Source organism: Brachyistius frenatus, unplaced genomic scaffold (genome assembly GCF_029030835.1).
Source record: "Brachyistius frenatus isolate BFR_SWC_R1_liver_20210118 unplaced genomic scaffold, ASM2903083v1 Contig_47, whole genome shotgun sequence".
In the NCBI taxonomy this organism is placed as follows: domain Eukaryota; kingdom Metazoa; phylum Chordata; class Actinopteri; family Embiotocidae; genus Brachyistius; species Brachyistius frenatus.
In genome coordinates, this window is record NW_027210646.1 from 2451275 (window position 1) to 2463861 (window position 12587).

General features: G+C 42.7%; 1 protein-coding gene across 1 annotated transcript; it reads right to left on the reverse strand.

Moving 5' to 3' along the window:
* Positions 1 to 5580: 5580 nt before the first annotated feature.
* Positions 5581 to 10051, reverse strand: prdm14 (PR domain containing 14). Its single transcript, XM_069703474.1, has 8 exons — positions 9418 to 10051; positions 9081 to 9134; positions 8834 to 8994; positions 8450 to 8720; positions 8148 to 8350; positions 7593 to 7694; positions 6211 to 6430; positions 5581 to 5750 (listed from the first exon to the last, which is right to left on the reverse strand). The coding sequence occupies exons 1-8, from the start codon at positions 10049 to 10051 to the stop codon at positions 5581 to 5583; spliced, it is 1815 nt and encodes a 604-aa protein (XP_069559575.1).
* Positions 10052 to 12587: the final 2536 nt, after the last annotated feature.

Here is a 12587-nt window from a genome sequence, read left to right on the forward strand (position 1 = left end):
GGAGGTGATGAGAGGAGGAGGGAACTAACTAGCTGATAAAGCTGCTGTCCTTCCTTGTCTCTGTGCTGTTTGTTTGGTTTTAATGTGACTGACGGCTCTTGCTGAATTTGTAGTTGACTTGCCCCAACATCTATCGCTGTATCTTTACATGGCCTCCTGTGCACGTACATTAACACATTCATGGGCATGCATGTGCAGATTTGTAGTCACACATGCAGACGTAGTCACTGGTTTGCAGGGTTATAGTACTCTGTAAGGCCCACTCCTGTGCTCTCATGACGCTCAATGGGGGAATCAATCATCGGTTGTCCTGTGCGGCTGGTGATTGTGTATTCTCCACGAAGAGGAGATGAAGGGAACAAGGGAGGTGAGGAAAAGACAAAGAGTGCTTATTAGCTAATCCACTCCAAGAGGGATGGCAACTCCATCTTCCTCCACTCTCTCTTGCTCTGTAGCTTCTTCTCAAACCACAGTTATAGGTATGCATTACAATCAGTGTAAGGTTATCTCAAAATCTTTACCTCTTATATAAAAGACACAAGCCACGTCCCCTTTCCTCCCCCAATCAGACAGTAACAGCAAGAAAGCAAACAGATCTCTATTTGACAGGACAGCATGGCCTCTGTGTCTGCCATACATGAGTGTTGCCCTCTGAGTGTTCATCTAAATGGACAGCTTAGTTAGGATTAGCTGGACCAGCAGCAAACATCTTTAGAGGCAGGGAGGTCACCTTGTATGGGCACGGCACATGTGGCCGGAATACAGTGTCCATATGTCGTAAATCCTTCCCTCAGGAACAACACATGCAGTCCTTCTTTTACTGATAGAAGGCACACATTCTTAGGCTCCTTCTGATCTCTGGAAATCTAACATTTACTAAATGGTCAGCTGCACCTTTAATGGCCTGCAGAAATCATTTTTGACCAATGGATTCAAGTTATTTAAATTTCAGAATTTCCTGGAGGTACTTTCACATCATTGCATTTATGCAGGCAATGCAGGAGTATGTCCCTTTTCATTGAGTCAATAGTCCGAGCAGCATGTGCTTCCACTGTCCAAAAAGTAACCGTTTTAAGACATCACAGGGCCTTTCAACACCACCACCCCACAGAGAGAAACATTCGATTGAGAATACCCTCACACAACAGGGGTGGCCAGCACCGCGAGGCGGCTGTCACATGGGAATTACACGGTCAGAGAACAACATATACAATGTTGACATGCGTTTTTGTTAGAGAAAGGTTTCAACTTCCTGCAGTTTATGAAGAGGGGGAACAAGAAACGAGGGGTGATGTGGAAACAGAAAAGTGTGACGGAGCGGGAAGAAGCTGGGGGTTACCGTTTCAGTAGTTCCTCTCCTCACTACCCTACTGCGAGCTCCATCACCCAAAGGAATAACAGTAGGGTACATACAAAAGCCCCATGCATAAAGACACAAAAATAGCACACAGAGAACTATTGTAAAGCGCGATGCATGGGGAGATGAGCTCTATAACACTTTCTAACATCCCGAATGACAATGCCAGATGTCAACCTTACAAGCAAAGCAGCTCCTTTCAGCACAGTTGCATATGAATTGGCCTAAAGAGAAACCCAGCAGTCCATCAGGGGTTAAATAGTTCAAACAGGAGCAAGACTATGCTTTTTTTGAGTTCTCTCACAAGTGAGATAGATATTTAATCGTTTAAAGCCGGATAGATGGATGATTCACGGAGACTGGTGAAGAAAGACAGACAGGTAGATACAGAGATTAAGAGAGAGACATGTGGATAAGTTCCTTAAGACTTTAAACACAGGTATACAGTACATCTTCTGATGGGTTACTTTGGGGCATGCTGTGACGTGTGCGCGCGTGTGCGCGCGTGCTTGCGCGTGTCGGCAAATATGTTGCCCCGTGGGACCGCAGTGGAACTTCACACCAGCCCCCACAGAGAAGGATAAGGCCATCTGCCCTCCTCACGCATCAATCCCACCTAGAAGACACACACACACACACACACACACACACACACACACACACACACACACACACACACACACACACACACACACACACACACACACACACACACTCGGGAACAATACGGAGAGGCTTTGCAGACAGTGTTTGATCTGCCTTTCATACAGCCAGCAGCAGCACAGGCTGCTGAGCCTCTCTGTGTGTCTCCTGCTGTACTGTCCACCGTCCCAGTGGAAATCAGCGGCCGGCAACAACAGCTCCAACCTGAGGCATGAAAGGGAGGACACAAGCTGATCATCTCCTGACTGAGGGGACAGGGGGTGGAGGGGAGAGGGGGAGGGGATTGGGGGGGGGGGCACAGTTCAGTGGATCCATTCAAACTAAAGTAACTTAACTCTACTGTTTCTTTAAAGGTAGAAGTCACACAGATAACATGCCACTGTAATCTCTGCCAGGTTAAACCTAATGTCACAATAAAGCTGGATAAAAATACAACAAAGCAAAATTAGAAAAGAAAAAAATTCTGATAAACACAATCCAAGAAAATCTACCTCCAATCTCAACTGCTGCACATCAAATCTAGTGTCTTTAAAGCAGAGGTAAATACAAGTGCTTCAGTTGAGGTGAAGAAATATAAAAGTACAACAAAGAATAACAGAATAAAAAGAAGATAAAATAGGAATACAATTACATATTAGGACAGAGAGGAGAAAGATGATCAAGCCCACTGCAGAGAGGCATCAGTGAGCTATAAAGTGTTAGAATTTACAACAAGAAAAACACTTCTTTTTTTTTTCTTTGTTTATATCATCACCGGTTTTCTTTTTTTCATGTGGTTTGAGGAAGACTGAGGCACAGACGGACAGACAGAGCTGGTGTGGTTATAGTTTATGAGTCCACTCAGCTTAAAGTCTGAGGCCTGTCTGGAGCTGTAGCCTCAACATCAGACTACATCACACACACACACACACACACACACACACACACACACACACACACACACACACACACACACACACACACACACACACACACACACACACACACACACACACACACACACACACACACACACACTGAGAGCTATTAGGCAATCAATAGAAGCTAATACAGGAGAGGAGAGGAGAGGAGAGGAGAGGAGAGGAGATAATACATTTAAATGCATGAGATGGCCCCAGTTGTAAGAATAGTTCACCAGCAGCACTCTACTCTTTATACCAATAAACATGACTCATTAATCACAGCATTTAGGTGACGTATTTGAGCAGTGTAACGTATCAAGGCATTATCATTGTTTTGTAAAGAGTTGTGGTCCCCTGCTGGAACCTGAGGGAATTCAACTCTGCCAACCATAGCTATAAAACTGCCCTGCTGTTATCATTAATATCACATTAATATAGAAATGAATCTGATGGATAGCTCTTTAGAGGCCCTGTTAACTTGCCAGGAGGTTAAGTGTGAAATCAATCCGTATAAACGACCTAGATAAAAAAACTTCTTCCATGCTGGAGCATTGAGTCCTGAATCAGCCAATCAGGGAGGTGCTAGTAAAAAACAATCTTTCAGCACTGAACGCTAACAATCTCAGTATCTCAGCTCTGACAGCTCATTCTCCTTTTTTTTTTTTTCCTTCTGTCTGTCTTTTTGTCTTTGTTTCTTGTCCCATCCGTCTCCTCCACCCCTTTGCTCCTGGAAGACCACAAAGGGGAGTATCCCCTCTATTCACAACAGACCCCTTCATGGTGGCTCGGGGGCTGTATACATGGGAGGGGCACGGCCAATGAAGGTTGATCTGTACTTGTTCAAGCATCTATATTTTGGCTATTTGAAGGAAGAGGGAGGCTGTTAAACATTTGGTGAGCCTGTGACCTCTGACCCCAAAGGCTGCTGTCCATCCGTTACAGAAAATAAACAGAGAGGAGAGTGCGTTTACTGCCCTTCTCTGAGCACACAGCTCAGAACGATGTACAGCAAAGAGGAGCAAAAAGTCTAATCTTCAGCCATCAATCACTCCAATACCGTCGCAACATTAGAAATCATCTAGGCTAAGAAAAAAAACTTTGATTTTTTTTTTTTTTTCATGCTTTTCGGAAAGATATTTTGTGTTTTCAATCCCTTTCTCGCCCTTTTTGATTTTTCTTTCTCCTCTACGACCGCTTGAACCCGTGTTTCGGCGCTCACTGAGCCCAGTTGCAGCGTTGTTGTGACTACATGCCCTCACTGTGAAGTATGGTGACCCAGAGGTTAAAGGTGACATAACAGAGCACAGAGACAAAGACTGGACACTGTGTCTCCTGTCAGAACCCATGCTGCTGCCACCACCAGTGCCAATTGGTACTTAACACCACACATGACACACACACACACACACACACACACACACACACACACACACACACTCTCTCTCTCTCTCTCTCTCTCTATCTATCTGATCTCAGGGGAACACATGTGGGACAGTCGGTGACAGTGTGAGGGCAGATGTCAGTTCATGGCGAGCTCCTTTGTGTGAGGAGCGATTGGCCACCTCACAGCTTCACTCCACTGTCATTGATTTGATTCCAGCGGGGTTTGTTAATTTTTACTGTGAGCATGCAGTCACCAATTCATCACTGCAGATGCACACTAAGGGACACATGCCTTGACTGGACTGGTGCATATGTGAAACTGGACCAGCATGCATAATGCACAGGTTCCATACAAAGAACGCACGCACGCAGCCATGCAAGGCGGGCACCCTCAGTGTAGCGTCGTCTAAATTATTTAACAATTTTATACTTAATTTAACTGCATAGGCGGACACTGATAACACATTTGGAGGCAAGACACATCCGCATACATTAGTAAACGTTCGGTTTTAGTTCCTTTTGCAATAAACATTGTGACAAAATCATTAGTCGTTCTCACTTTTTATTACGAGCCCAATGGAGTTTCCGTTCAATTAATTCGTTTTTAAGCAATGTATTCCTTCTCAGCTGTGATTGTAACAGAAGACCAAATCAGACATGAACCAAAAACCAACCATCTTGTTTCCATGCGCTGATTTATTATTCTTGATCGTGAAAAAGCGAACACTCAAAGAGGACATTTTTGATTGATTTTTGCAGGCCCACATTACAGTGAAAAATATGATCATACATTGTAAATTGAGATGGTATAACATTTATTTTATTCATTAATATGCTTAGATCTACAATGATACAAAAATGATTTGCTTTTTAAGCGGAAGTTGAGGCAAGAAAAACCCAGTGTAATAATAATAATAATAATAATAATAATATGCACTATGAAATATAACTGGGCTCACTAAACTATTGCAGAGTGAGAGCTTTAAGCCACAGAACAACACACAACATATTCATATAAATAGATGTAGACATATTTGACTAACATTTAAATGATCATGTACTTATTTAAATAGGCCTGTTTTTTTTAATTTATTTTGTATATGCAGCAGTGAATTAAAGAAAGCCCACAAGATTGATCTTCTCTATCTCTATCTCTATCTCACTGTAGGCCTTACTTATTAATGTCTCATGGTCTCACCACAAAGGTAGCCTATGGACTTCCTATGATAATTGTCATATCACAGAATGAGATTAGTTTACTGAACATAATGAGGCCTACTTCCACGGCCGGTATTCTGGATTTAAAACTGTTAACCCGGAATAAGGAAAGTTTTGTCCGTTACTCGTCTGTAATTTTGGATGATCCTTCACTGGAAACTCTGAGTCGTCCTGCAGTCCGCTCTCCGGGGAGGGCGTAAGAACGGTGCTGTCCAAGGTTTGTCTGTCTGGAAAGGAAGGAAATAACGCCACAAATAAATAAGATTTCAAAGCCGAACCTTTTCTTTTCTTTTTTTTTAAGCCTGCTGTACTTACTTTTTAAATAAAAATCTTGTAAATAAATAAGAATACGAAGAAACCAACATTATCGTGCAACGAACTGCAGCATAGGAACATTTAAAAGAAAGAAAGAAAGATAGAAAATTATTCATTAATTTATATCATGCTATTATAATGCACAATTCCCTCTTTTATAGCAATAATAAAATTATAAGGGATTTACCTTATTATAGGAAAGGCGATTATTAGTCTGACATATATTTAACTGCTATTCATCTCAATATTCGATCAATCTATGTATCAACTCAGAAAACAACCTTATTCACGAAATAAAACTGTAAATACAGATATAACTTTAATGCTGTGCGGCCTGTAGCTCCCCTTCTTGTATGAACATAGTTGGCTCACTGTTGTGGCTTTTCATGTGATGCTTCAGCTCCTGCTCGTCTTGGAAAGACACTCCACATAGCTCGCACGGATGCGACTTGTCTTTGGCGTGGGTGCGGCGGACGTGGCTGTCGTGGGCGGCGTGGGAGGCGAAGGCCTTCCCGCAGTGCTTGCACTTGAAGGGCCGCTCCCCGGAGTGCTGTCGTATGTGTGTGCGCAAAATACTGGAAGCAGTGAAGGCCTGAAAGAGTGGAGAATTTTAAAACACTCAGCGAGTGTAATGTTTTCATTTTCCCTTTCTAGTTAATTTTTTTTTTAAATTTTTATTCATAAAGATAAACGTTTTTTTTTTAGGGGCCAGAAAGCAGTTGAAGGGGCGTTTCTAATTATGTTTAAAGTGGCTATTAGAGAGAAGAAAAAAAAAATCATTATAAACACTGAATTTGACCATTTATTAACTTTAAAAGATGAAAAAAAAAATATGTCAATTGTTTTAATTTTGTTAATAGGACTATTTCGATTTTATTTATTTATTTATTTTTTTGTATCACCACAGAGGTGATACCTGGTCCTTAAAAAAAAAAGAGGGTAAATCACTGGTCTCGTGGCCTGTTGTTTAAGTAGACCCGATAGGGAGAAAGGGGATTAACTTAAACAAAACGTCCTTATAGGGCGCATAAAAAGGGGACGACATAGAAGGGGGAGAAAAAAAAAAAAAAAGAACAAAAAAACTTCTGCTCATTCTAGGGCCATAAATTAAAAGTATAATCTCAGAACACAAAAGGGTGGGTGTACATCTGGCGATAATTAGCATTTAAGTGCCTCCGCGGAACTGGCCCGCCGCGAGGAACAATAACGAGGGGCTCGTGCCAAATGCACCATGAAACAAGGAAGCCCGAAATGGATCCGAAATACGGCTTGGTTTAAAAAAAAAAAAAAAAAAAAAAAAAATTTTTTTTAAAAAGATTCGAGGAGGAGCAGTAGAAGACCTGCAGGTCCCTGCACTTACGGTATCCGCAGGAGGAAACACGAGTGATAAAAGCCTCAAAGACTTCCATTAGATGAAAGTCTCAATAGAAAGATCCGTTATTGCTGAAAAATATATATATATTTTTTTCTTGTTGCTACGAAGCCTCACGTATGTGGTTAAAAGACTCGCTAAATTCACATTTCGTATTTTAATTTTTTTTTTTTTTTTAAAACAGCGCAACAAAGTCAAACACCAATTTAAATGTCACTAAATATTTAGGATAAGTAGCCTATTTATTTCGATAAATATACTTGTGGTTTGAAGGCTATATAACTTTTAAATAAAACTGCATGAGCCCAACTAAAGACTATCAGGCTATAGAAAACTTTATTTTCGGATTAAAAAAAAAAATAATAATAAAAAGGCTTCTTACCTTGTTACAGTAGACACACTTGTATGGCCGCTCTCCTGAGTGCACACGCATGTGTTTGTTGAGGCTGGACGACTGCGAGAAGCTCTTTCCACACACTGAGCACTGCAAATCAAGCAAATATAAGAAAGCTATTTAAATTTGTATTAGTTGTTTTGGATAAAAGACCCACATTTTTTCTAAACTTTTTTTTTGGTTGCATACATTTAAGACCGATTTCCTTCTTAAAAAAAAACAACAAAAAAAACGAAAAACTAACAGCATTAGTTATAAAAAAAAAAAAAAAAAAAAATTGGTGGCTGGAAAATCAGAAACATAAATCAGTGGTGTTTTTTTTTTAAATAACGAATTGTTGGTATATTTGAGTTGATGCTTTGTTTTATCTAGTTAACTGCAGACCTAAATAAATAAAAAATCTGAAGCACACAGTAGGGAGCTGTTCTTTCAGCACCACGCAAACTTTCACATCGACCTCAATTCATGATGTAATGTCATAACGACGTCATGGGGGTTTTGCGTGGACACCCTTTCACTAAAAGCAGGGGGACACGGCGGTACCTTGTGAGGCCTGTGTTTCTCATGAACGTGCAGGATGTGGATCCGTAACCTGTCCCTCTTCTCGAAAGATCTTTTGCAGAGGTGGCAGGGGAACTTTCTGTCCCCCTGGTCCACGCAGCGCGTGTACTTCAGATGCTTGTCTCTGTAGTATTTGTACGCAAACACCTTCCCACATCTGTCACACTTGAAGCCTTCACCGGTATCTGGAGGAGACACGGAACAAGGTTTTTTTTTTTTTTAACGTGGTGGTAAGATAAACGATTAAAAAAAAAAGCAGGAGCCTGTAGGGTTTCAACTCTGACCTTCAGCGGGCGGAACCACGTTGTAGTCCTCTCTGGGGTCTTTCAACGTGAGGGGGATCCCGAGGAACTGCATGTAGCAGTCTCCGTACCACACCAGCAGCTCCTGGCCCGGACTGATCTCTTTGCAGGCCTCGTAGAATATCTGACCCTGGACCTGCAGGGCAATCAGGTTCTGCTCCTCCGGAAAACGAGCGCACTTCACCAAGGACATCCAGTTTCCCGATCCCCCTCTGCCGTCCACAAAATGACTCAGGCGGCCGTTCTCAAACACCTGGACCGGGGACAGTGGCGGTGAAGATGGGGCCCCCCCCCCAAAAAAAAACAGGAAGCAGTTCGCAGACTGCGTCAGGACGGCGGGACATTTTTTTTTTTTTTTTTTTTTACCTCCCACATCAAGGTGTTGTCATCGTACGTTTTGATCTCGCTGGTGTTGACCAGCTTTCCCGGGAAAGGTCCAAAACGCGCGCCTTTGGGAACGTTGCTTTTGTCTGTGAAAACTCCACAGTGGGAAGCGTTTCCCCAAGCTGCCCGGAGGATGGTTAACCCTGCAACACAAAAGAGTCAGAGCAGTTTCACAACTCGGCCCTGTAAGCACGCGGTGAGAGGCGATAGAAAAGTTGAAATGGCTCGCCTTCTGGAAGCTCCAGCGTTACTTTGTCCAGCGGGAGGATGTGCGAATTAGAAACTGAAATGAAAACCCAACACAAATGAACACATCGGGCATTTCAACTTGTGGGTTTTTAAATGCCTATTTCGCGTGAGGAGGATTTGAATAGTTACTGACGGTTACCAAAGCAGTGTTATAATTATTATTATTATTTATTTTTTTATAAATATGTATTTTTTTTATTTTTTAGACATTTTTTTTTAGTGGTGTAGCTCCTATCCTCTATTAAGACACACCAAACAAAAACAAAAAAATAGAGAATGCAGTCATTTAATCCATCGCCCATAAACCGGAGTCTCACCTGAGTTTTCAGGCAGGTTCAGCCCCGATATCGCGTGACCCACACTGCGCTCCCGCCCACCGGAGTAACCGTAGAGCACCGTGAACAGGTCGTCCTCGCTGAAATTATACGACATTCCCTTCTTGACGGGCGACAGGTCTGCGCAGCGGAGCCGAAACAAACTCTGCTTGGGCGGAGTGTTGGCGGAGCAAGAGGCGGTTAAAGACCTCTCACTGGACGGGCTGCTGAAGTCCGAGGACAGCGGACCGGCGGCGTGCTCGGTCACCACGGCAGCCAGCTCTTCTGGTTTGGAGTACACGGGGTGTCCGGGCAACATCTGGCTCAGATACGGGATGCCCGAGGCGCTCAACACGTGTTCGTGAAGGACCGCGGCAGCGTGGCCGCCCTGGCCGAGGAACGGAGGGCCCCTGCCGTGCAGGCCGAGCGGCAGGGAGGCGTGAGTGTCCGACACCAGACGACCGAGGGACTTGAGTGGGTGGAGGAGGGTGTGCGTCCGCTGGAAGAAGTCCATGCAGTGATGGGGGCCCGGGAGAGGGGCCGGGTAGAAGCCCCGGGCGGGACTGCCCTTTAGCATGTTGGCTTGGAAGCTCTTGTCCTTCAGCATTACAGGGATGCTGGACAGGGACACCGACATCACGTGAAGCAAAGGTTCAAATGGAGCTGGCGGTGTGTCCTTCTGTGGATGAGAGAGAAAGGGGGTGGGGGGTGGGGGAGAGTGTGTGTGTGTGTGTGTGTGTGTGTGTGTGTGTGTGTGTGTGTGTGTGTGTGTGTGTGTGTGTGTGTGTGTGGGGGGGGGGGGGTTATCAAAGTTTAATGCAAGAAATCTATAAAAGGAAACATGACATCAAAAAAAAAAAAGTTGACCACACCTGAAATACTTACTCTAAAGACAAAATATGCACCCAAAAACAGAATATGTAGCGGAATACATTGGACAACCCTCAAACATAGCCTAAATAAACTAAATAATATGATATGAAGTTGTAAATAACATAAAGAGAATAATAAGCTGTAAATTCAATTCAATTATTTTTTTGACTGTTGCAGATGAACATTTTGAGGAAATATCGAACAAAGCTATTACAGGAGATGGAGAGATATCCGCAGTGAAATCGGACAGCTTGTTTTGCAATATTTCCAGCCGAGAGGTCACGCACACCCACCCACCCACATCAAATGTTCATCAGTGTCCGGCTGGAACATGCGTGTGTTTTTTTTAGGAACCGTTTACCAATCAGCCAGTAAATAGAGGGACAAATCAGGGTCATGACACTAATTAAAGAACAGTCGGTCAGAGCAGAGGTCAAACATTAATGAAGCATTTTACGGACTCGTTCAATTACCGTGCAATAATTTAAAAATAAAGAAGCGAAATGAAAAAAGGAAAGAGGGTAAAAGAGTGCGTCACGATCCGTGCGTAATTTTGATCTCATGAAGGAGAAGAAAAACACGTTCCTGGACCAAATGTATGCTTTAAAAATGTACAAATAAAAAGCTACAAGTAGGAGTCGCGTAAAAAAAAAAATAGTCCAAATAAATCAGCGAGTAGCATACACAGTGTCGTTTCATAAACATACAGCAATCGGATGTTTCCAAGTTTTCAGGACATGGAAAAGCAGCTTACCTTCTGAAATAAAACAGATTCGTTTCACAGTGAAGTTTCCTCCGTCACTCCCGCAGAACACGGTCCGAACGACCTCCTTCGGCGAACTCGAGACGCTGTGGAAAAAAAAAATATCTCCAAATTATGCCGCAGGCAGCCCGGAGCAGCAAGTCTGTCTAAACTCGAGAGCGGACGTCTGTTGCTCAGACCTCCGTGTCCGCGGGTTGGTCTGCGGTCATCTGAGGGAACCTATCCTGCATGCAGCCAGGTCCGCTGAAGATGCTTCCCAGCTCCTTCCATCCTATTGGCCAAGGGAGAAGCTCAGCCTCATACATCTCAATGCCCAACAGGAATACGTTTTGTAAGGCCGGCACAACCCACCCTGTTAACTTCAGGTTCTGCTTTATCTGCCACAATGAGGCCGATTGAGAAAGGTTCCAAACGAAGAACCCCCCCCCCCCCTACCGCCTCAGTCTCACACACACACACACACACACAATAAGATTTTATCTGCGGGACCCCGGTGGAGTAGATATTTGTTGGATGTCTTATTAAAGGAGAGAAAAGAATGGTCCAAATAAGCATTTATCTTTCTCTCACATGCTCCAAAATTTGTAAAAAAAAAAAAAAAAACTCAATTATTAGAATTTTTCCTGTTTGTCATCGAGTTTGTTGATCATTTTAGTGTACCATTGTTTTGTGTTTAAAAAAAAAAAAAGAAAAAAAAAGGCATTTTCTTGTTGAGTTTTGTGGCCCTTTGTATTAAAGCTCCTCCAGGGGTGAACGTTGCAAGGCTATAGGTAAATTCTGGTATGTTTTAAGCTGGTAAACAAAAACAGAAAACAACAACAACAACAACAAAAAAAGGCCTGCACATTAATTTATGTATATAAAACACTTAATTTTTCACTTCCAATAAAAACTGAAGTAAACATTTCTGAAGAAATCTGTAATAAGTTTGATAATAAAGAAGATAATTTTCATGCTATTTCTAATGATTTATATTTACCTAAACAAATTATAATTAGGGCCTATTGTTCTTCAAGGAATTAAGATTCCGCGTCATTACTATTTTCCGTAAACAACTGCATTTTTGGAGGCTTTATCATATTGAAAAACTCATGAAAGTTGGTACACGTGTCTCTCCCGGCGGAAAAGTAGTGAGTGGGCGTGGCCAATTGGCTCGCTAGCGCCCCCTAAAGAGATGCCCTGGCAGCTACATTTACCGACATGCACAAAATTCGGTGGACGTGTACCACACCGGGATTGTACAAAAAAAGTTCCAATGCACCATTACGTCAACTCACCAGGAAGTCTAAAGCTAAAGATTTTTGTCGGACCGATTTGAAATTTAGTCTTCCATCTTTGGAATTCAAATATATCAAAAGAATTTGTTTTCGGCGATGGTCGTGCCCGTGGCGTGGCGGCCAAAAGTGACCCAAAAGTGACTTTCGGGTCACTTTTTGCTATAGTATGATGGTTTTTTTTTCATAATTTGGAGTTGAATCACCACCAACAGGTGGAATTTGAACCATTAATAGCAACCTCGGTGAAGTCGAATCTTTCA